This window comes from Protopterus annectens, chromosome 2.part0 (assembly GCF_019279795.1).
Source record: "Protopterus annectens isolate FY-2018-M chromosome 2.part0, PAN1.0, whole genome shotgun sequence".
In the NCBI taxonomy this organism is placed as follows: Eukaryota; Metazoa; Chordata; order Ceratodontiformes; family Protopteridae; genus Protopterus; species Protopterus annectens.
The window spans coordinates 830,158,519-830,184,628 of record NC_056728.1 but is presented as its reverse complement, the minus strand read 5'-3'; the positions used below and the strand labels follow the sequence as shown (position 1 = coordinate 830,184,628).

Here is a 26,110-nt window from a genome sequence, read left to right as displayed (position 1 = left end):
CTAAAGCATCTCAGCCAGTGAAACCTTTGAAACCAGTCAAGCCATCGGCTCTATATTTGGAACTGACCTGTGAGCTTGACAAATGAAGTGTGTCAGTGCCGCCTGGCACCGAGAAGACTTCCCCTCCATTGGCTCCAACTGTCACCTCGGAGCCATCTCGGAACCGCAAAAGAGCTAGGTCTCCTTCTTTGGAGCCAATTCACTCGGTGCCACAATCACCATTACTCCAAAGCAAATCCAGTCATCGCTCATCTTCCCACTCCTCTCAATCCTCAAGTTTATTGGATCAGGATGTGGAGAGAGTGGTCAGTAGGTTGCTTAAGTCACAGGCCCTTGCTAAAATGCTTTCGAGCCTACCTCAACAGGCTTCGGCTCCATCTGCTTCGATTTCGATTCCTCCTCTGACTATACTTAGTTTGGAGCTGGAGTCCATGGATGCTCCAGTAGTGGTTCCTTCGGCTCCGATGACATCCTTATCGGCTCCGACACTGGCTCCGATTACCTTGATTCTTCCACCCATTGAGGTATCTGGGTGCCGAAGCTCGCTCGTCGACTCCAAGGGGGAAATTGGCATCGGACCCTTGTCTCTTCCAAACCCTATCAACATCCCTGAAGGGGTGAACGACTGCTCAACTCTGGAGGCAGTCGGGGGAAGGCTTTCATTGTACCCAACCGCCTGGCAAAATATTACAAAAGACAAATGGGTACTAGCCATTATATCCGGAGGTTACAAGATTCCCTTTCTTCAACCCCCTTTTGTTTAAAAAAAATCCATGCCAGACATTCCACCCAATCTAAGGGATCAGGCAGTCACAGAAGTTTCAAGACTGCTAGAAAAAAGAGCCATCCAGGAAGTCCCTGCAGACCAAGTAGGATACGGAACTTACTCAAGATTCTTTTTAGTGCCCAAAAAGACAGGGGACTGGAGACCAATTCTGGATCTCAGCAGGTTAAACAAATCTGTACAAAAAGAAAAGTTCAGGATGGTAACACTGCAGTCCTTTCTCCCCTTTTATGGGTCAGGAATTGGATGTGCTCCATAGATCTTCAGGACACGTACTATCATATAAAAATGGACAGACGGTCCAGGAGATTTCTATGCTTCAGGGTAGGAGCCAGTCATTACCAATTCAGGGCTCTGCCCTTTGGTCTCACCACAGCCCCCAGGGTGTTCACCAAATGTATGGTGGTAATCACGGCTCACCTGAGACGTCAAGGATTCCAGGTGTTTCCGTATCTGGATGACTGGCTCTTCACTGCTACCACCAGGCAGCAATGTATAGAAGCATGAGATTACACCATCACATCCTGTGCTCAACTAAGCATCACAATAAACTTCGATAAATCTGCCTTGTTGCCCTGTCAATCTATTACATACATAGGAGCAGAGCTAAACACAAGAAAAATGATTGTAAAATTGCCTCAGAAAAGAGTTTCCATTATTCAAAAACAGGTGTCACTTCTCCTGAGGAGCAAAAGAATTCAAGTAAAATATGTTCCTCAAACTCTAGGGTCCATGGCAGCAGCCATTCTTCTAGTTCCCTTAGCACGCTTTCACATGAGAATCCTTCACTGGCTTCTTTTCATGCAATGGTCATTCCAGGAATTACCCATGTCTCACATGATGCTAATTATGGAATCTTGCAAAAGACACCTTTCCTGCTGGATGGTCTCTCCACTAGTTACTCAGGGCAGACCTTTCACAGTGACCACGGATGCTTCCCTGATAGGGTGGGGGGGGGGCATTATCTAGGGAAGACAGTCCAAGGTACTTGGCAACCTCACAAGTACCACTTGCACATCAACGTCCTGGATATGAGAGCGGTGCTCCTTGCATTGAAAGCTGTTCAAGACTCTCTCCTTGCCAGGACTATTGCAATACAGACGGACAATATGTCAGTGGTTTGGTACATCAACAAACAGGGCAGAACCAGGTCTTACCCCTTGTGCCAAGAGGCCCTCAGACTGTGGCAATGGGCAATTTCCTCCCAACATTTTCTGACAGCAACGCATATCCCTGGGACATCCAACGTCATAGCGGACAGGCTCAGCAGGGCTATCCTAATGCCTCACGAGTGGTCTCTAAAACAGGAAATTGTGGATCTTATTTTCTGTGAATGGGGCCAGCCTTGCTGCAATCTCTTTGCCTCTCCCCTGAACAAGAAATGCAGCAGCTACTTCTCCCTTGTTCCTCCTCCAGGTCAGACTCCCAGGGACGCTCTAGTCCACGACTGGCATCAAGGACTCCTTTATGCATTTCCCCCCTTTCCCGTAATTTCAGACGTCATTTAGAAAGCAAAATCGTTGAGTTGCAAAATGATCTTCATTGCCCTTTACACACATTTGCAGATGTTCATCGTGTTTCACTGCTGCAGTCATTACACTTGGGTTATCCTGCCATCAGGTGTTCCCGCAGTCGGCGGCCAGAGTTCCAAAGTCTTGGTCCGGCGTCGGTTGCTGTTGCTTCTTCCCTGACGTCAGTGCGCCAGGGGTATATAAGATTCAGCCGATGCCATTTTCTTTAGTCTTTCTTGCCGCTCGGTGCCCGAAGCAAAAGCAATTTGCAAGTGCCGGTCGGCCGACTCCTGAGATTTTCGAATTCGAATTTCAGAACCAAAGTCTTCTATAAAGCTAAGTACCCCGTTGGGGAAACTTTTTCTTGCCTCAGACCGATGTCAGAAAAAGTTAATAATTGCATTTCTTGTGGGAAGCAAATACCTCATAAAGATTTCCATTCCTACTGTATTCCATGCCTAGGCCCAGACCCCGACTTTTCTATTTGTGCTAGATTTAACAAGCGCACTATTAAACGTCGGTTTGATTTTGCTCTCCATTATTTTGGCCGAAGGTTCAATTATACCATGCCGTCGGAACAGCCGACGACCAGAATACACAAAAAATGCAAAGACAAAGATAAGGACAGGCATCCGAGGTCCAAAACTGACGATGAAGCCTTTTAGGCCAGTCGCCGGTTCGCCGGTTCTCAGTGAGGTGCTTTCGCAGCCCCTGACACCCGCTACCTCAGAGCCACAGGCCACCTCCGACTCCCACATGGAGATTACTAGGCCTCTGGAAACTCAAGGTATTGGGCATATGGAAATTAACCCCTCAGATGGGTCCAGAGCCGCTGAGCAGGCATCGGCTTCTGAGGGTGTTTTCAGACCTTCACAGCTTACCATCAAAACAACAACCAAGTCTAAAACTCCATTAAAGACAAAGAACCAAGTACAGCATTCACCTGGACAGGCCTCCATGCCTAAAAAGCAGATGCTCAAAATGGCTGAAGACGTAATTACTCTGATCAGGGGTTCCCATCCCCCTCCTGATAAAAGGCCTAGGCAGGATACAGACTATGATTCCTCTGACCAGGTTTCCATTTCTTCTGATTCCTCTTCAGACCAGGGATACATTTTACCCCCCTATGAGGAGTCTGATGCTGAAGAATCAATCCCTTCAGCCTCTCCTCCTGAGGATTACTCTTTTGGGGAAACTTTACATACCATGAGGGAGCATTTCCAATGGGAGAGCCAGGATTATTCAGAATCCAAGAAAAGGCTCAGAGATTTTCTTTTATTGCCTCAGCACAGGCCCCTTGCTATTCTGCCTGTGTTAGATATTGTGGATGATGTGTTCTCTGAATCCAGTTTAACCCCTGACTCGTTGCCCCCAGCACCAGTCAAGCCAGATAGGTACTACAGAGTCCCTGACTCTCACAAATTTCTTTATAAAAACCCTGCTGCTGACCCAGAAACTATTTCCCAGGGCCCCAAAGGGGTAAAGGCTTCCACTGCTAAAAATCCAGTTCCCTCCGACAGGGATTCTAGAGCTTTAGATAGATGGGGGAAGAAAGTTTACACTTCTGCAACTTTAGCAGTAAGGGCTTTAAATTGCCAGTTCCACATGCTTAAATACCAGCAATATTTAATGTCTCTGTTAAAACAGAAAATGCTTACAAGCTCAGAAAGTCCTGACTGTAAGGAAATGCAGTATATGTTGCATGCAGTTGAACAAGTGGGAAAACATACTCTGCAATGTGGTTTTGATTCATTAGAGGCTTCTTGTAGAGCCGCAGTCACAGGATCTGTGATTCGAAGGCATGCTTGGTTAAAAGAACAAAGTTTACCTGATCATGTTAAGGCAAAATTATTGGATGCTCCTTTACAGCATGATATCTTTTTTGGTGTTAAGCCAGAAGAGGTATTAAAGAGAATGGAGGATAAGGCAAAATCTATGCAAACAGTGAAGGATTTATTACAGGTACAGCCACCTCGATTTAGCAGAAATTGGCCTTCTAAAACTTGGTCCTTTCCAGTGTCAGACAGACCACAAAGAGGCAGATACAGATGCCCAAGAGGCAGATCTCAGCCCCAAGGCTCTTACAGACCACGATAGTGGGGGGCTTCTACCCCAAAAGGAGGAGAAGACAAGTCACAACCTTATAGGAAACAGTCCCAATGACTTCCCACTTCAAATGCCAAGCACTTACCTTTTGGCAGCTCCCTTAGAGGGAAAACTAGCACTTTTTCACAAAATTGGCATATAATCACCCAAGACAAATGGGTTCTGAATATTGTGTCTCAAGGTTACAGGTTCCACTTTCACACTCTACCAAGGCCAAAAGGAATGCCAGACCTGCCACAAATGCAATGGGCAGAGGCACAAAAACAAATTACAGCCCTCGTGGGCATGAGAGCTATTCAAAAAGTGCCACAACAGGAACAAGACAAGGATTTTACTCAAGACTTTTCTTGGTCCCCAGAAAGGACAAAGCCTGGAGACCCATACTGGACCTATCTACTCAAAATACTTACCTGGATGTTCTGAAATTCAAAATGTTGACACTACAGCAACTTCTTCCCATGCTGGGCAAGAAGGCTAGGCTTGTTACTTTGGACCTCAAAGAGACATACCTACATGTCCCAATCAGACAAAATTGCAGGAGATACCTGAGATTCATAGCTGGCACAATGCATTACCAATTCTCTGCACTGCCTTTTGGCTTATCTACTGCGCCAAGGGTCTTCACAAAATGCCTGGCACCAGTAATTGCATTTTGCAGACAAAAAGGAATTCAAATATATCCCTACTTGGACGAATGTCTTATTCAAGCAGAGAGCAAGGACATTCTTCTAAAACATCTGGCATTTGTAAAAAGACTACTAATTTGCCTAGGGTACACAGTAAACAAAAAGAAGTCAAAACTAGTGCCCTCACAAGAGATAATATTCCTGGGTGCCAGCTTAAATACAATGGCCCAGATGGCTTATCTCACGCCAGACAAGCAAAGGCAACTGACTCAGTACTTTCAAGTGATGGCAACAAAAACCCAACTCCCTGCAAGAAAATTTCTGCAGGCCTTGGGGTTCATGGCGTCTTGCATACTACTAATACCATATGTCAGACTGCATATGAGGAAATTGCAATGGTACCTAAAAAGTGTTTGGACTCAACACTGTCACAGTTTGGAAACAGTAATACCACTTATTCCCTGCCTACAACAGGAGTTTTGATGGTGGGCACAGGCATGTCACCACAACAAGGGACAGCCTTTCACTTTACCCACAGCCAGACAGACACTAACAACAGATGCTTCGAATTATGCCTGGGGAGCGCACATGGAAGGAAAATGTATTCAGCGCAAGTGGGCCACAGACCAAATGCATCTTCACATCTATCAAAAAGAGATGCTAGCTGTACAAAATGCCCTAACAGCTTTCAAGGACCTTCTGCATCCAGGACAACTATTACTAAAGATGGACAACACCACAGTTATGTGGTACATAAACAAGCAAGGGGGCACTCATTCCTATCCCCTCTGCAGACAAGCCATGACTTTGTGGAACACAGCACTGACCTATCAAGTTCATCTGCAAGCACAATTCCTGCCAGGAAAGAAAAATACTCTGGCAGATTACCTAAGCAGAAACATCATGGATCCTCACGAGTGAAATTAAATAATCAAGTATTCAGCATGATAACACAAAAATGGGGGTGCCCAGACATAGATCTTTTTGCCTCCCCTCTGAACTGCCAACTACAGAAATTCTGCACAAGGACTTACCACACACAAGCATGGAAAGTGGATGCTCTCTCGTTCAGCTGGAAAACCCTAAAAGTTTATGCCTTCCCACCACTGCCTCTCCTTTCAAAGGTACTCCTAAAAGCCAGACAAGAAAGGCCAAAAATGATCCTGATTGCCCCAGACTGGCCACTCCAGCACTGGTACCCAATCTTAAAGAACCTGGCTCAAGGCCCAGCATGGATTTTACCTCAAATTCCTCATCTTCTGACTCAACAAAACAATCAGATCCTGCACAGCCAGCTCAAAACCTTAAACCTGGCTGCATGGCAGATTACTTAGTCAAACAGCCAACACCTCTCTCTAAAGCTGTTATGGATGTCATTTTGGAGGCCAGGAGGCCCAGCACCAGGAAATCCTATTCAGAAAAGTGGAAGAGATTCTGCGCCTGGAACCAGGCTCAAAGCTTTGACCCTCTTGTTCCAAATATTCCTCAGATATTACAATACTTAAGTGAGATGCTGAACAAAGGCCTATCCTTTTCATCCATTAAGATCCATGCCTCTGCCTTCTCAGCTCATTACAACATGGATCCTCCTATTTTCTCTCATCCATTAATAAAACAGTACCTCAGAGGGGCTAAAAACATAAGACCACCCCGGAGAGCACCGACACCAACTTGGGACCTCAACTTTGTCTTGGAAAAACTAACTTTACCTCCTTTTGAGCCAGCCAATTCAGCAGAATTAAAATATGTGTCATGGAAAACTGCTCTGCTTCTGGCAATAACCTCAGCACGAAGAGTCTCAGAGTTACAGGCACTAATGGCAGTAGAACCTTTCATCATTTTTCATCAGGACAGGGTTTCCTTAAGAACAAACCCTACATTTATGCCAAAGGTGGTATCCAGTGTGGCTCTTAACCAAATTATTCACTTGCCAACATTTTATCCAAATCCCCAGAATAAAGGGGAGAGACTACTGCACTCATTGGACATACACAGGCAGTTACACTTCTTCTTGGACAAAACAAAAGCTTTCAGGAAAACTGAGCAATTGTTTGTAGCATATGCTGCAGGATCACAGGGAAAGGCGATTTCGAAACAGACCATTTCAAAGTGGATAGGGCACTGCATCTGTTTCTGCTACAGATAGCATGGAAAAACTGTACCTAGCAACATTAGGTCACATTCCACCAGGGCAACAGCCACTTCAGCTGCCTACCTTAGAGGAGTACCTATCAAGGACATTTTGGAAGCTGCAACTTGGAGTTCAGTGCACACATTTACCAAGCATTACCACTTGCCTCTTTACTCTAAATCCAGAGCTGCCTTTGCCACTGCAGTTCTGCAGGGCCTCATAGCCACCCCGAATATTATATAGACCCAGCCACCCTACTTCAGCTTTGGGATTCAACCCAAGTGTAATGACTGCAGCAGTGAAACACAATGAACATAGTACAGTTTTGTACCTACCATAAATGTAGATGTTCGAGTGTATTCACTGCTGCAGTCCAGGTTACCCTCCCTCCATCCCCTCTTCTTAGCTGGGACTTATCTATACCTTTCTACCCTATACAACCTATGTGGTGTATTTGCTTGTATCTGAAGGTATTGTTTTCATTTTTTATGTATATTTCATTAGCAATATATATTGCCTACCTATTTGGGGGCACCTGACATCTGGGGCAAGAAAAACTGAAGAAAATGGCGTTGGCTACATCTTATATACCCCTGGCGCACTGATGTCAGGGAAGAAGCGACAGCAACCGACGCTGGACCAAGACTTTGGAACTCTGGCCGACTGCGGGGCTGCCTGACGGCAGGATAATCCAAGTGTAATGACTGCAACAGTGAATACACTCGAACATCTACATTGATGGTAGGTACAAAACTGTACTTTTTAACATTTACAGTTCCAGATGGCTATAAAAGTAATTTTACCACACACATCTCCTTGGCAATACATTGGTGATGTCATCCCTTTATAGATGCTGTATGCTTCACTTGAACTCAAGAGTTCTCCTGTGGAGCTGTCTGCTGATAATATGCTATATAGACTGTGTACCTAGATAGATAGGTGGTTCAAGTCCATCCTTGCTTAAATAATGTGACTGCGATTACTGTCGTCTATAGCTGAATACCTCACAACCATCTTTATGTACACTTCCACTTATGAGATGTATTTACAGTGGCACAGTGTTAAACTAGCAAATTCTTGCATCCCCAGGGGAAAATACATTTTTGGCAACCCAATGATTACATAATACTTTCATACCTGCAGTATCTGAAAGTTGTCATGTAACTTCTGTGGTGTAAGATGTTGATACTGTGCTTTGTGCACTGTGTATCTGCGTAGAAAGGAGGCATGACCCCAGCTGTGAGTGTGTCTTTCACTCTCATAGTCTGTAGACTACTCTTCAAATACATATGTGATGTTTAGCTGTACAGTATCATTGTGCCCTTTGACCACTTTTTAGAATAAACATCAACTGATAAACAATGATGATGTCATCCCTTCAAATGTGTACTGTCACAGTTGTACTGCAATATGTCATGTGGCACTTGAGATTCAGGCACTAATCTGTAGCTTATTATCTTAGGTAGTTAGCTCATATCCAGCCGTTATTGCTCAGACTATGTTGTGTCAGTCTTATTGTGACTGTACATGTCGCTAACAGTGCTGTGAAATACATTTGCTGTATACCTGTATACATGCATAGATGTTTGTCTTACAAAAAACTTTGATAATTTCTCGCATAGCAATGATTTTATTCAGAATAATGATGAAATAGGATTACATTTTCCTTACATAAAATTTGTAGTAAGCATTTATCCTCTGGCAAGAAGGAATGAGAGAATATTCTGTATGTTGTTGCCTTAGTACAGCAATTACAGGCACTTGTATCCCTTGCAGCAATAAGATGATGTAATGCACTGAAACAGTGACGTATCTCACAATTGTAGTGACACTTCTGTCATGGCACTTTCATTCTATTCAATGTCATGCATTTTCTGTAGGCAAATCCTCAGGTATTCAACATCCACAGTTAGTGACTGTTAGCACTGTGTGGTGTGAATGGCATCCACCACTGTTATAATGTGTACATTTACAGTGAGAGAGGCCTCCCTTGTCCCTTTTACCTCAAGGAGATTGCTTGTGACACATACATATGATGTAATAAGTTAGTAGAGGTGGAGTGTCACATGTGTTAAGACTTCTGGTACTTGTGATTCATCCACATGTCATTAGTCGGTAGGCTCGCATAGCTTGCTGTTCAATTCCCAAAAAGGATTATTTTATATGAATGTACTGACATTACATAAACACCATTGTTTCTAGCTATTTGTATACATTTTCATGTTGGACTATGATACAAAATCACATGTTGTGACTGCAGTGCAGTTAAGCAGTTTTTCAGGGGCTATCTTGCTGCGAGTTCTTCTGTGGCATGTGCATTGAGCATTGGATTATATAGCATACCTACACATATAGAATGTGGTTTAATTCTGGTCAGTGTTATGTACTACACAATGGAAACAGCTTGGCAAAGGAGGATTGATATTATACTCCTCAGTGTTGTGTGGATAGTAAAATGTGTATCCCCTTTTCAACATTCTGACTAATATTGTTCAAATTATATTCATAACTCCTTTCTTACTGCACACATAGATTTCATTTTTTTGTGACTGCCTCCATTGCTATATCCTGTGGCACATGCAGTCAATAAAGAGGTCTGTAGAGAGTCTAGTATCATAGGCAGGGGACTGAATCTGTTAACATCTGTTAGACAGCAGTGGCTTACACACACAAAATAGTTATGGCACAGCCAGAGGGCCACCTTTTTCGGGCAAATGCCCTACAAAGTAGGGCATCCATAACCCTTATATGAAAGTGCTGTAAGCCTTTCAAGGGTATTCTTCATGACACAACCAAAATGCGTATTTTTGTGGTGTTCATGATTGATATACATCTCTCATATCTGTCATGACATGTGTTTGAAAATTACATGATGTGAATGGTTATTATGTCACTCATTGCTCATATGCATTACTTATTTCCAAAATAATGATGTTGTGTATTGCATGTCTTCGTCCAAGCATTTCTTTATTACTGCAGTTCTTTACATCACACTATACTGCTTTCTGGCAGATCACGGTTTCCATAAAATGTTTCTTAATGCATGGTGTGCTGGCAGACCATCAGAAAGTGTGATTGTTCCTCTGTTGTAACAATTTCTTGTGTGATGGTGCTGTTGAATTGCTGTTATTTTACTGTTCCCTGTAATTTCTATGAGCATACCTAGTGTAATGAAGTCTGAGATGTGTGCAAATTACCAATGGAAAACTTGAAGTCATTAAACATCATCTGATCTGTGTTGTCATTTATTACATATATGTTGATTGTTATTATAATATTATTTAGCATTTACATGACTGTACAGCACATGCTTGTCTATTACATGTTTATAGCTGATAAACCCCTTTCCTCTGGGTGCCAATAACAGTTATTTGCAAAAACATGTCCCTTTCTGATGCGCACAAAGCTACAGCTGTTAGGTTCATTTGTTCCTGTGTATACATGCTGAGGTGGAGAATACACAAGTGGTGTTGGCTTCAATACATATATTCCCTATATATACATCTGATGTGCAGTATATGCATTTATCCCATAATGTGCCATCTGCCCTTCTTATCTCAGCTGAACATTTTATTAACATGTATATCAAATTAGCGCTCCTTTGCTAGATTGCATCTTTATATTCCTCTCATATCCTTTGCTAGCATATCTTTTATTTATGTGCATAAGTCAGGTATTGTCATTAATTGTCATTACATCACTATGGCAGTATTTATGTTAGAAATGTTTCTTTGATACTTCAGCACATTTGCCTGCAGTATCTGAGAATACTTTCCCCATTCCCCCTCTGTCTTAATTACTTCTGCAGTATAACCAATGTTATTTGTGTAGAGTTCCCCCATTGCCCTTCCCCTTTCAGAATTCGTTCACTGTACTTGCTATTAATATTTCTGGGCTCCAGGGTGTGCTCATATATTAGGTTTGCCTATAGACAAGCCATTTTGTTCACATTCTGTGCTTATGCTTGCAAGCACCTTTCCATGATTGCAGACACCATTGCTGGCCGCAACAAGGTGCTTACAAGCATATAGGGGCAATGAACCACATACGTACTTGATTAACATGCTTAAATCTTGTAGGCTTAGCACAAAGAGGACACAATTGTTAATGAATCCCAGGATATGTCATATTCATTTTAAGTCCATAGTCTTTCTTGAGTACTTGCCTTTTTCATTTGCAGCATGCCAGAGCTAAAGAGCCATTGCGTAACAAGTTGTTCCAGTACAAAAATGCATCTAAGAGGGTTCCTCTACTGTTAAATATTTTAGGTGGGTTAATATTCAACACTATTTTTGTTGGTGTTGTGCTGAACATTTTTTTTCAGTTACAATATCTTCCCAGTGCCATAATCTCAATCATTTCTACTGATTAGAAATTTATTAGGTTAGGAAAACAGCCTTTGTTGAAGCCTATTGTTACTGTTCCCCCAGGGCCACATTATTAATTTGTGCTAATTTTGCATCTGCCTCTGAGCCCATACCTATACCTTACCTTACCTTACCTTATCTTACCAAAAGTACTTTCTGTAAAACAGACACTAAACAATGCACTGAGACATACTTCAGATACAACACTATACATGCTCAGCACTAAATCTATCCTGTTATCTCGTAGTTACTATAACCATAATCTGCAAGCACTCTCATACACGCTTCCACAATGCTGAAAATGTTGGTATATTTGAAGGTGTTTTTTGACACTTTTAGTAAATTATAACTTAAGACATAGGCACACATACAGTAATATAAATTATACAACGACCCCCCATTAACATTCCAAAACGTGCACGCTGATTGGTCAGCGTGCCCGATGTAAATCAGACTTATACTAATGGAAAAAGGTCCAGTCGACTGGACTTTTTCCATTAGTACGTATTTTTTTTTTTTTGTGTTGGATAGCAGGGAGAACGGAAGAGCTCCGTTGCTGTTATCTCGCTATGTTAAATGAGTTTAACATAGTGAGATAGCTTTAAAAAAAGCAACAGAGAAAGGAATATCTCTGTTGCTTTTTTAAAGCTATCTCACTATGTTAAACTCTTTTAACATAGCGAGACATGTTTTTAAAAGCAACGGAGATCTTTCTTTCTCCATTGCTTCCACACACAGCTCTGATGTACTGCACAATCATGCGCATGCGCAGTACATCAGAACTGCCGCAGAATACTGGACAGCTGCGGAAGGGCAGCAAGGAGGCATTATACAATGCCATTATTTAAGAAAAGTAAATTTTTTTTCTTAAATAATGCCATTGTATAATAGCAATAACCCCCTTCTGGGTGTGGGTAATGCTGGATTTACCCACGGTTGGCTTTGTTTGGCCACTCGGGCTACACCTTTGTGACCAAACCACACCAACCGTGGGTAAATCCAGCATTACCCACACTCAGGTGTAGGTTATTGCTTAAGTAATCCATGTTAACATTTTTTTATTTACATGTCAATCTATTCAATATTACATAACTTGCTCACTTCCTGCCTTCTCTTAAACCTCACTCCTGTTCCTCTTGAACATTACTCTGTATGTATTATTCACACAGTTTACATTCATTTCTATGTAATTTGCTCCTTTCATTTTCTAAAGATTCCACTTTCACTTCTTTAATCTGTTTTGCAATATTCAGTACTTTAAATACAGCTGGTTTAAATGCTGATTTCTATTTTCCAGTAATTCCTTTTTTGAAAGACAATAAAATTAAACTTAACAAGACCTTACCGTGTCTAGGAAATTCAGAGCCTGTATCCCAGCTCAAAAGAATCATTTTCTTATTTACAGCCATTTGCTCCCCCAATATTTCTGACAAAGTACCCTTTAGGGAATTTTTAAAATCTGCCAACTCATTACACTTCCCCACAAAAAAAACGTTCAAAGTTATCTCTTTCTTTCTTATCACAGTTCCAACATTTGCTATCTACCTGAAGAAAAGTTCTTTGAAGTTTGCTTGAGGTATAAATATACCTATGCAAACTCTTCCAAGCAAAAATCCTAAACCTTCTAGACTTTGTTTGCATACATGGGAGCCATACATACGTCATCCAGTTATTCCCTTGTAAATTGCTTTTCCAGTCTCTCTTCCAAATCTGTTCTAACCTCTTCATATTGATTCTCATAGTTATGCAATATTTCTATGCTCTGTAATTATCCCTTTTTAACAGCAGCTTCTGTTCTCTATCAGAGTAGGTCATTCACTTAGGACTCTCCTATCCCTTTTATTTTCCTATACTCTGATATCAGTTCCTAGTAGGGAAGGTTCATAGGTTCATAGGCTGGTACTAGGCTGTCAGCCCTAGGGCATATACAAGCCTAGCCATAACAATTCCCCTGGCTATTTCTTCCCACACTATTTACTTCCCTGGACCCCTGTCTAGCAGGGCGACTGACTTGATCCCCAGGGTGAATTTCCTTTCTCCCATCCAATCGTCAAGGTTCCTTTTGAAGAGGACCAAAGAGGCACTCCGCTTGACATGTATGGGCAATCTATTCCAGAGTCTGGGGGAGTCTCTGGGTCAGGAACCTATCCCTCCAGCATGTTTTGTTTATTGTGATGACAAGGTTTAGATCCCCGGAGCGTGTGGCTCTGAGGGATTGGGATTTCTTTAAGTGTAGCATGTCCAACAGCTCTGGGTTTGACATGGCCTTGTATGTTAAGCAGAGATTGCCTCTGAGTAGACGATATGCAATGAAGTATAGCTGGAGTTTTTTTAAGGCGGTCAGCGTAGGGCATCTTCTTTAGGCCTGTGATTCTTTTAGTGAGGTATTTCTGCGGGCTTTCCAGTTGTTGCAGATATCTTGAGAGGTACATACCAAATGGGGGCATTGTATTCTATAATGGGTCTAATGAGGGATGAGTACAGGCAGACTGCCTTGCAGTCCAAACTTCTTGTCCTCATCCTACTCAGTTACTTTTCCCTCTCTTGTTATTTGCTTCCAATGCCTTGTTTCCTTTGCCAGCTTTGTCCAATGAATTCCACCCCCCTCTTGCCTATTTTCTGTACTCATACTTGCAGTCATGCCTATCGGCAAAAATATTTCTTCATCCCTATGTTGACTTAGTTAATTTTTGAATATAATATTCTTTTTGGTTGTTATTATTCTCCTTAAGAATCTGTATGCAAAATCCCACTCTCTTCTCATGTCTTGAATTCCTCCCTGCTTCATTATCATTCCTTTCCACTTTGAATTATAACATTTTGGTTGTGTTATGTATATGAACCTTAACTGTGTGTTCTAAAATATCTCTTTAAATCAGGTAAACCTAAACCATCTTGTTCTTTTGGGAGGATTAATTTATCCCATTTAACTCAACTTGCCCTCTCTCCCTCCCAGGTAAATTCCTTCAACTCTTTATTAATTATTATCTACAACTTCTCTTCTGGTTAATAAAAAAATAGACCTGACCTGTATATAAAACTAATATCCAAAATATTTAGCATTAAATCCCAATCCCACACGTATGTAGTCATAAACACTCAATCTCACTTCTTGTAAAACTTCCAACACTCAATATAGTGCTTTCGACAAATTTACCAAGTACTTCACTCTGACACAAGAACTTATTATTCAGCAGAGTGAATTGCACCCATTTGATGCATGAATATGTGTGTGTGTGTGTGTGTGTGTGTGTGTGTGTGTGTGTGTGTGTGTGTGTGTGTGTGTATATATATATATATATATATATATATATATATTCATTCACATAAATTAGATATAGATATATAAGATAGAAATAGATATATAGATAGATAAATACGTAGATAGATATATATACATACACCCAAACCAAAGGTTAAACATGTTTTCTGGTCCTTTCTTGTAGTTTTTACAAAAGGGTTTCTCTGTGCAAATTGTTTACCTTTGTGCTTGGATGTTTAGGATATTTTGCTGTCATCCTAATGTTATGGTCATTAGACTTGTTTTTAAGCTCTGTGTTTCTAAAGTATGGCCAAACAATCCACTTAATCTGTACCAACTCGCTCAGAAAAAAGGATGTAACATATCACGTTTATAGCTGGTAGGATTTGGCTTTATTGGCCTGAATGGACCAGTAAAGACTTAAAATTGTGAAAGTAAAAAGTAATCGGCATTAAGAAAACATGTATGTCCTTGAGGGGTCATTTGCATATATCCCATGGGTTTGTACTACATGAGATTGAAAGGTCATGTGTAAACTGACAAAATCAAAGTAGCCTACCTGTTCTCAAAATGCATTTCTTCAGTAGTTACTTACATTGTTTAAGTTTGCATTTCTACTTTTCTTTCTAAGCATGACCTCATCTGAAAAATACCCTCCATAGTCATAACATGTTCCACCCTCATTGATTATTTGGGAGGAAGTTCTTCTTCTTTGTTAACATCATATTGGGGTCAGTAGAGTCCAGTAATTAATAAGCAGAAGGGAGAAAGGCATATAGAGAACGGATTTTCAGACTGCTGCAGTTTTACTTGTATTTTTTGTCTAATTTTTAATTTAAAGTTAGTTACACGGTGTTGGTTAATCCAGTCTGAAAACAGTTCAAACAAACTTCATTCTGTATTAGTTTTATGTGCAAACAAATGTAATGACTGCTTCTGTTTCACTGTCATGTAAGCATATCGTGTATAGTATAAAGTCCATAATTCTTAATTATGTCTCATTTTTGCTTAATGTCACTGAATTTTACCTTTCATCTGTCTATGATTTTTGTGGAACGCCCCTGATTTTGCCTCATATTTTTTACCCTTTTTTATTTACATAAAACTTTTGATTTTCTAGTAGATCACTGAGTATTACAGTGGGACACTAATGCTAGATATTGCAGTTTCATAGTTTATAGTTCATTTTGCCAGGAAAATGTACGCTAATGCAAAAGTGTTCCATGAATAAATGGACATACTGCACTCAGTCCACATGTAGCATTAACACATCTGCCTACATACAAAAGAACAGAGGAAATGGACCCATCCTACTAGTTCAGGAAGTGAAGGAAAGATCCAACTTTGCATCATCAATGTGACAAGCATGATCTTGCAACGACAGAAAGTACTGCCCTTATAAGTTTGTGGAGAGGCAAAGTTTGTGAGTAGGAAATAACACTAAAATGAAAAGCATAATATCCTGTACATTAGCTATGCAGAGCATGAAGCCATCCTGTCACTCCAGAAGAGAAAGACTGCAGGTATGTGCAAAAAATGGTTGCACAAGAATTACACAGTGAAGACTCTAGGTTACCTGAATTCTGCTTGTAGTTTTTGCTAGGTGGTTTTTCTGTGTGACCCTTTTTATCCTATGATTTGGATGTTATTTTGGATATTTTGCAGTCACCCTAATATTGTGGACATCAGGCTTGTTTGTAAGTTCTGTGTTTCTGAAGTATAGACACAATCAACTTACGCTGTACTGATAAGCTGAGTAAAAAAAGAGCAAAATATGACATATCTACAGATAGAGGAGTTTGGTTTTAGTGGCCTGAATGCACCAGTAAAAATTTTAAAAAGTGAAAGTAAAACATCATGGCCATTCAGAAGCAATGTAGCTGAAACACTGGCTTGCTCTTAAGGGGTGATTTGCATCTATCCCATTGACCTTCTGCAGAGGAGTTTTAGAGTATCACACAGTGAAGACTCTTGCTCTGTTTTTTTTCTTGGTTTGTGTATATAAATGTACATATACATTTATATATATAGATATATAATTATATATTTGTGTGTGTCTCTCTCTTTGTGTATGTTTGAACTACTATTCAAAGTAGAAGTGATTGAAACTAAAATGTGCAATCAGTAAACAAAAAATTGAATGTCAAACACTGGCATTTGAAACTCACCAATTAAAATGTTTTTGTATCCCTGTCCACACACATGCTACTTGTAAATGCTAACTTCTTGGTGATGTTTGGGGGTGTGGGAGGTGTATTCTTGTAAAAATGAAATTTCAATAAATTGATAGTATCTGTTTCTGTGAAAAGTCACTCAGCTCAGTTTTTCCTTCCTAACCAAAAACTATGCTCTAGTTTGACAGGAAAAACATTATAAAAGACCTTCATAGTGAAATAAACACAGTGGTTGATGATCACTTTCAGACTAGGAATGTCATGTAACTCATAAACAGTAGTTGAACAATATTAAATTAATTGTAGATCATTAATACACAATGCCTATTTTAGATTGATAGGTCAAAGACTGAAGATATCATAACAACACCAGAATCCCCTTCCACTTTAAAAAAGAAAACAAGGTCAAAAAGTCTGTCTCCAAAGCAGCGGCTGGATAAAGGTAAAAGTTGCTGTACTTTCTTTTTGTTTTAATATATATGCTATATCAGAGCTCATTGCTGATAGGATACTTTGCTCATTATAGATAGGCCTTTCACATTCATGGTAATTAAATAATTTTGACAGAAATATTGTATCATAGCATGCAATGATTTTTTGGGGATAAATGACACTTTAATTGTCATGATCTGATATGGTCCTTTTCATTCTTCCTCAGTGTATGGGTTTGGATCCGATCCTCGGATTCGACTCGGCCACATATACCTTATATCAGATCCAGCTCTTGAGCTCCTCCCTGTACCCACAATGCCCTACTCGATCCCCCTTGTGTTAGATCTCATTTGCTGCCATAGTGAACAGATGCAGGTTCCACTCTGAAGCTGTTATAGGATATATTTTGTGAGTTATTCAAGTTTTGACAAATTTCTTTGTACTTTTAACTATCATCCCTCTAGTTTTCTCTGGTCTTTAGAAAATCTTTTTTTTCTACTATTTTGTAGTAACTCTATTATTTACCATTTTGGTATTTCTCTTTACCCTATATCTTGTAGTGTATTTTTGCTCTATTAGCATTGTTGGTAATTTCTTTTCCTTCCTTTCTTCTTTAAAAATTAAGAAGTCGCTATTTATTGCTGATACTTTACTGGTTACGTGTTTCTCCCTTTTAATTCTGTTTGTCATATCAGACAAACCTACAAATTTTAAAAAATGCACTTTTTGAGATCCCAAAGATAAGATCCCAAACTCAGATGCCCATAAGGAGTGCGTTTATTGCCTTGGGGCTGGGCAGTTGGGCACATCTGGCAAAATCTGCTCTACCTTTAATTCGACAGCCCTGGCAGATAGACAAAATAAACTTATTTTAAGGGGTCTTCTTCCCTCTACTTCTTCATCAGGGGGTCAACCCCCCTCTAAGACTAGTAAGTCTGTTTTTATGGACCACTACAAATGCTCTCCATCAAAGTCTCTTAGGGCTTTGCCAGAGCTGCCTTTGAAAACTAGAAGAATCTCAACTCCAACATGTATAATCCAAAAACTCGACTCCTCAATCCAAAGTCTTTGGATCCTAAGGTTTCGGCTCCATCTAGTATCACAATAAGTCCAACAGTTCCCGCTTGGATCCTAAGTCAACAGATCCAAAGCCAGGTACATCTTACAGGATTATAATTCCAGAAGATTCTATAAAGCCAATTTCACCCACCTTACCTGCTCAACACCTTCATACTCCAAGGAAGCATTCATGGGCCCCATCCACCTCTTCCTCTAGGTCCTGCAGAAGCATGTCAGAAGCAGACATGGATAGGAGGATATGAAAGTTCCTCAGAGCTCACATCCAGATGGGGGTCTTACAAGCTCTGTCCCCTATCAGTTCCATGAGTACGCCTGTCACATGAAAGATCATCCTATCTCCTTCTCAGACTCATCTAGTTGTTTTGGAGTCCCAGGATCCAAATCAAATGATCAAGGTCCAGTGATGGATTCGAGGAAGGTCTCTTGCTTTACCTCGACTATTTCCTTGACTGGTTTTGCTACAATACCTTTGGATCAGAATTTGTCTCAGAGCTGAAGTGTTGTCAACGGATCTGAGGGGATAGGTTTGGCTCTGAATTTGTCAAATCCATCCCTTCCCCTTGGAGCCTTGGCCCTGGACAGTTCAGATCCAATTCTGCCCTCCATGCTCGGATGCAGGGGTGGCCTAGATTTACCTTTTTCAGGAGATTCAGCTCCAAGGTGGTGAGTAGAAGCTTCTCCCATTCTGTAGTCTTTCGAGCTGGTGGAAGAGGCTTTTTCTCTCCAAAGGCAACTGTCTTCTCATGTTTAGGATCCTACCCCCTTTCTCTTATTAGTTCTGAGCTCTGAGTTAGTCAGGCCTGTTCCACAGGGACAGTCAGTTCCAATGAGTCTCCAGCAAGTTCTAGTGGAGGAACTTCCACTCTCTTCTGACACCTGTCCAGAACGCTGCACACAAAGGAGGTATAGAGAAACAGAACATACAAAAGGAGACACATAGACTCCCCCTTGGAGTCTGTCATGGAGGATACTAATTTCAGTGAAAGGGAGGGATCTCCCAGGTCACCACCAGACAACATCTACTTTGGAGATATTTTAGAGATCATGAAACAAAAAGGTAGTCAGTTTTCCCAAAATCCCTTGCCAGAAGAGTCAGTGTTCTTGGAGGCTTTTGGTTCTGGACCATCTATGTCTTGGGTAACCCATGCCTCAGGTGGATGAACTTATTGATCTCGTTTCCCACTGGGCATGGAAGGAGCCAGATACTGTCAAGCCCATCTCCAAATGTCCCAACTACAGACAAATCCCACTGGAGCAAAGGGGTCTCAGTTGATGCTATGGGGGTGGTTGCAGTCACTAAGAAAGAGCTAGTAGAGCAGAACTCTTCTGTCCGTCTGTCTAACAGAGAGTCTAAAGTGTTGGGCAGATTTGGAAAGAGAGTATTTGCCTCAGCTACCTTCGCTCTGTGGTCACTAAACTATCTGGCACACTTTACTAGACTTCAGAGAGATTTGTCCAAAGAACTTTCAAATACTGTGTCAGAGTCAATGTCTGCTGAGGATTTCAAAAATACATCCTCGCAACTGGTCACCCTATTATCTATATCAAACGCTTTCATGAGGTTAATCTCTCACACAGCTGAAGGTACCTCACAAGCAGCACAGATTCAGGCATTGCCATAAGAAGACATGCCTAGATGTGGCTAGGCGACATTGCAGAGCCTTTTAAGATGTCCTTTATTTACATCCCATTCAATGGCACTTCCTTGTGTGGGCCATTGGTAAAAGATATGCTTCCCCACAGCGAGCAAGATGGAAAGACTGTGTTTGCCTTGGGAATAAAGTATTTTCTTCGTGTTTCACTATTGCAGTCATCACACTTTGGTTATCTGCCTGCAGGTAGCCCTCAGTCGGCCCGAATAACAGACTCTTGGGATTTCTGTGTTGGATGCTGTCGCTTCTTCCATGACGTCAGGTTGTCAGGGGTATAAAACATGCAGCCGATGCCATTACATCTGTCTTTCTTGCCGAGAAGGAGCCCGAAGCAGAAACAATTCGCAAGTGCTGGTCGGCCGCTACCTGAAATTTTCGTTTTTCGAGTTTCAAACCTGAAGGATTCTTTTTTCTTGTTCTAACCGATGTCATAAAAAGTTAACAATTGTCTTCCCTGTGGAAAGCAAATACCTCACAGAGATTTTCATTCTTACTGTGTCACCTGTTTAGGCCCAGACTACGACGTCCCTCACTGTCAGTTTTGTGCCTTCGATAAGCCATCTGACTACCGATCTTCCGAAAAAACATAAAGATAAAGACAGAGACAAACCTTTTAGGTCCAAAACTGCCGAAGACAGTTCCGTTAAGCTAGTCGCCAATCCACCGGTACTCCGTGAGGTGCCTTTGCAGCCCCTGATGCCCACTTCTACAGATTCGCAGGCTCTGTTGAGACCCATTCGGAGTCCGGTATGCTGCGAGATGCTTCTTCAACTGTGGAACCTGTGGATGTCTCTACCTTGGATGGGTCAGGAGCCGCTGTGCAGGCACCGGCTTCTGAGGATGTATTCTGACCTAGCGATATTCGCATTAAACCAACAACTTCATTTTAGCTAAAACTATTGAGTTTCTCAGGCCCAGAGTACACACTATGCGTAGAAAACCGACAACCAAAGCACATGCTGAAGCTCCCATGCCACAAAAACAAATGCTTTGAGTGGCTGAAGACCTTATTACCCTAATTAGGGGAAACCAGCCTTCCCCTGCTAGAAGACAAAGAATTGAGTTTCATTCTGATTCTACAGAGCTGGAGTCTGATGACTCTAACCCTTCTGATTACCAGGACATACCCTTATCAACCTATGAGGATTCAGATGCAGAGGAATCCATTCCCTCTGCCTCCCCTCCAGAGGATTTTTCTTTTGGTGAAACCTTGCATACTTTTAAGAGAGCATTTCCGCTGGGAATGCCAGGACTACCCTCAGTCCAAAAAGAGACTCAGAGAATTTTTAGAGTTGCCTCAGCACAGGCCTCTAGCTATACCCCCTGTCCTGGATATTGTAGATGATGTCTTCATGGAATCCAGTCTTACTCCAGACACTTTACCACCAGCCCTTAGAAAACCTGACAGGTACTACAGAGTACCTGATTCTCACAAATTTCTCTTTACGAATCCTACTGCGGATCCAGAAACCATTTCCCAGGTACCTAAAGGCATTAAGACTACTATTACAGCCAAAAGCCCTACCCCTTCAGACAGGGATTCCAGAGCTTAGAGATTGGGTAAGAAGGCATATACCTCTGTAACTCTTGCCATCGGGGCATTGAATTGCCAGTTTCACATGTTGAAGTACCAGCAACATATTATGGAACTAATTAAACAAAAAATGGTGTTACTTCCAGATTGTGCAGAAAATAAAGATTTACAAGAGTTAATGCATTCTGCAAACCAAGTTAGTAAGCATACTTTGCAGTGTGGCTTCGATGCTCTAGAAGCATCTTGCAGGGCTGCAGTCACTAGGTCTGTACTGAGAAGGCATGCTTGGCCGAAGGAACAAACCTTGCCAGATCATGTCAAATCAAAATTACTAGATGCTCCTTTAAATCAGGACAGTTTGTTTGGCACCAAAGCAGAAGAAGTTCTTAAAAAGATGGAAAAAAAAGCAAAATTTATGCAAACTGTTAAAGAATTCTTACAAGTGCAGCCATCTAGATTCAGTAGGCATTGGTCTTCTAAAAACTGGTCCTTTCCAGCCCCTTCCAGGCCTCCTCAGTCTAAACCCAGGGGAAACAGGCCACCCAGACTACAGTCTCAGGGTATGCAGAGATCTAAACAATGGAGTTCTCCCACCTCAAAAACGGAGTGGTAAGCCGCCCCCTTATGGAAAAAGTTAACAATGACTTTTCAATTATCCTTCCCAGCCCTGCCCAATTACTTGTGCCCTAGGAGGAAAACTTGCCCTTCATGCAAAAAACTGGATGTCCATTACTCAGGACTGATGGGTCCTAAACATTGTATCCCAGGGGTACAGATTCTACTTTCACTTACTGCCAACCCCAAGCAGGTTTCCAGACCTTCCTCCAAACCAGTGGGCAGAGGCTCAAAAGCAGGTGCTTTCCCTGCTCGATATCAGAGCTATTCAACCTGTTCCAGTAGAACAAAGGGGGCAGGGTTTCTACTCCAGACTTTTCCTGGTGCCCAGAAAAGAGGGCTCTTGGTGCCCAGTCCTGGATCTATCAATTCTCAACACCTTTCTGGTGGTCCCAAAATTCAAGATGCTCACCCTGCAACAGCTTCTCCCTATGCTAGCCAAGGATGCCTGGTTAGTCACTCTAGACTTAAAAGAAGCTTATCTGCACATCCCCATAAGGGAGTCATGCAGGAAATATCTATGCTTCAAGGCAGGCTCTATGCACTCAGTTCTCTGCACTTCTCTTTGGCTGATCTACTGCACCCAGAGTATTCATAAAGTGCCTGGCTCCAGCCATTGCATACTGCAGGCAGAGAAATATCCAAATTTTCCCTTACTTTGATGATTGCCTGATTCAGGTGGACAGTCAGGAATTGCTACTTCAGCACCTGGCATTTGTAAAAAGCCTTCTCACTTCATTGTGGTACACCATCAACGAAAATAAATCACAGCTGGTGCCCAGTCAGAAGATTGTGGTCCTGGGAGCAAGCTTGGACACAACTTCCCAGATGGCATTTCTCACTCCAGAAAAACAGGTCTATCTGACCAACTACTTCAACCAACTGACCACCAGAACCCAGCTATCTGCAAAGAAAATACTGCAAACCCTAGGGTTCATGGCCTCATCTATTCTGCTAATTCTGTATGCAAGGCTGCATATGAGGAAACTTCAATGGTACTTAAAATGTCTTTGGTGCCAACATTCTCAGGACCTGGAAACAATCATTCCAATCATACCTTGTCTAAGGGCAGAGTTCCTTTGGTGGGCAGATGCATGCAGCCACAACAAGGGACTGCCTTTCACTCAACCCCCTCGCCGCCCAAACCCTGACTACAGATGCATCAGACTATTCATGGGGGGCTCACATGGAAGGCAAATGCATTCAGGGCCACTGGAGCCCAAGCCAAATTGTCCTGCACATCAATCAAAAAGAGATGCTAGCTGTACAGAATGCTCTGACAGCCTTCAAATACCTAATCCTTCCAGGACAGCTGCTGATAAAAACAGACAAAACCACAGTTATTGGGTACATAAAAAAGCAGGGGGGAACCCATTATTACCCACTCTGCAGGTTATCCTTGGCCCTGTGGAACACAGCCTTGAGCAACCAAGTGCATCTACAACCTCAGTTCCTGCCAGGCAATCAAAATTCACTGGCAGACGACTTAAGCAGAAATCTCCTAGACCCACACAAGTGGAACAAGTGGAAACTGGAGCCCAGCACCTTCAACCTTCTAATCCAGAGGTGGGGGACACTGGAGGTGGACCTCTTTGCCTCCCCCGAGAATCACCAGTTGAGCAAATTTTGCACCAGAAACCCTCACAGCAGGGCCTGGAAGATGGATGCCCTATCCTTTCAATGGGAAAACCTTTCAATGTATGCCTTTCCCCCTCTGCCCCTCCTCTCAAAAGTACTACCCAAGATTAAACAGGACAGGCCAAGGACAATTCTTATTGCCCCAGACTGGCCACGCCAGCACTGGTACCCACTCTTACACAGTCTGACAACAGTGCCACCCTGGCACCATCACCAGACTCCTACCCTGCTGTCTCAGCAGGAGGGACAGATTTTGCATCCAGAATTGCGAACCCTAAACCTTGCAGCCTGGCATATCTCCTGAATACACCACCAGCAACCCTCAGCAAACATTTGCTGGACATCATTCTTGAAGCCAGAAGGCCTAGTACTAGGAAATCCTATGCTGAAAAGTGGAAAAGATATTGTTCTTGGAATCAGTCTCAAGGAAAGGACACAGCAGCACCCTCCTTACCCCTAATCCTGGATTACCTAGCAGAGCTACTCCACAGAGGCCTATCCTTCTCCTCCATTAAGATTCATGCCTCTGCCATCTCAGCTCATTATAATACTGTCACCTCTATTTTTTCACCCTCTCATCAAACAGTTCCTGAGAGGGGCTAACAACTTAAGGCCCCCTAGGAGAGCACCCACCCCTGCCTGGGTCCTTAACTTTGTACTGGAAAAGCTCACGCTTCCCCCTTTTGAACCTGCTGCTTCAGCAGAGTTAAAATTCCTGTCTTGGAAAACAGCCTTGCTTTTAGCCATAACTTCAGCAGGAAGAGTGTCTGAGTTACAAGTGCTAATGGCTGTGGAACCCTTCATTATTTTACATGCTGACAGGATTTCCCTCAGGACTAACTTGTCCTTTATGCCGAAGGTGGTGTCCAGTGTTGCTCTAAACCAATCCATTCATTTTTCAACCTTCTTACCTAATACTCAGAATAAAGGGGAAAGGATCCTGCACTCCTTGGTTGTGCAAAGACAGCTCAGGTTCTACCTTGACAGGACTAAATCTTTCAGAAAATCTGACCAGCTGCTAGTCAGCCTTGCTACAGGGGCAGAGGGCAAGGCCATTTCAAAACAAACCATTTCCAAATGGATAGCGCACTGCATCCATTTCTGCTACAAGCACCATGGAAAACCTACCCCATGGGGGATAAGACCACATTCCACTAGGGCTACTTCCACCTCTATAGCATTTCTCAGGGGAGTCCCTACAAGGGACATTCTGGAAGCTGCAACCTGGAGTTCTGTGCATACCTTCACCAAGCATTACCACTTAGCTATTTTTTCTAAATCCAGAGCTGGATTTGCTACAGCAGTCTTACAAGGCCTGCTAGCCAGCCCTATCACTTCTTCACTGCCTCCACCCTTCCTCAGCTTTGGGAATCAACCCAAGTATGATGACTGCAACAGTGAAACATGTAGAACATAGTACAGCTGTGTACACTTACCATAAATGTAGATGTTTGAGTGTATTCACTGTTGCAATCCTGGATGTTCTTCGTGTTTCACTGTTGCAGTCATTACATTTGGGTTATCCTGCTGGCAGGTTGCCCTCAGTCGGTCTGAATTCCAAAGTCTTGGGTCCTGCATTGGTTGCTGTCACCTCTTCCCTGATGTCAGGTCATCAGGGGTATAAAAGATACAGCCAACACCATTTTCTTCAGTCTTTCATGCCGCATGGTGCCCGAAGCAGAAGCAGTTCACAAGTGCCGGTCAGCTGATACCTGAGATTTTCGTGTTCGAGTTTCAGATCTGAAGTCTTCATTAAAAGCTAAGTACCCCATTGGGGAAACTTTTTTCTTGCTCCAGACCGATGTCAGAAAAAGTTAATAATTGTATTTCTTGTGGGAAGCAAATACCTCATAAGGACTTTCATTCTTACTGTATTCCTTGCCTAGGCCCTGACCACAATGTTTCTAGTTGTCGGTTTTGTGCTAGATTTAACCAACGCACTATTAAGCATTGGTATGATTTTGCATTAAGCTATTTTGGGCGAAGATTTGATTATACAATGTCGTCGGATAGCCATCCGACTACCGGAGTTCACAAAAAAACGCAAAGAAAAAGAAAAAGACAGGCAACCGAGGTCCAAAACTGAGGACGAAGCTTCTCCTAAGCAAGTCGCCGGTTTGCCGGTTCTCAGTGAGGCACTTTCACAGCCCCTGACGTCCGCTACTTTAGAGTCGCAGGCCACTACCGACTCCCACGTG

General features: G+C 42.2%; 1 protein-coding gene across 2 annotated transcripts in view; it reads left to right on the top strand.

Moving 5' to 3' along the window:
* SPATA6L (spermatogenesis associated 6 like) overlaps window positions 1–26,110 on the top strand; it is a 1,246,643-nt gene that overhangs the window by 794,792 nt on the left and 425,741 nt on the right. For both annotated transcript variants that reach the window (XM_044061101.1, XM_044061100.1), the window contains one exon: window positions 17,295–17,403. In XM_044061101.1, the coding sequence (XP_043917036.1) occupies window positions 17,295–17,403 (109 nt within the window). The remainder of the gene's footprint in view (window positions 1–17,294; window positions 17,404–26,110) is intronic.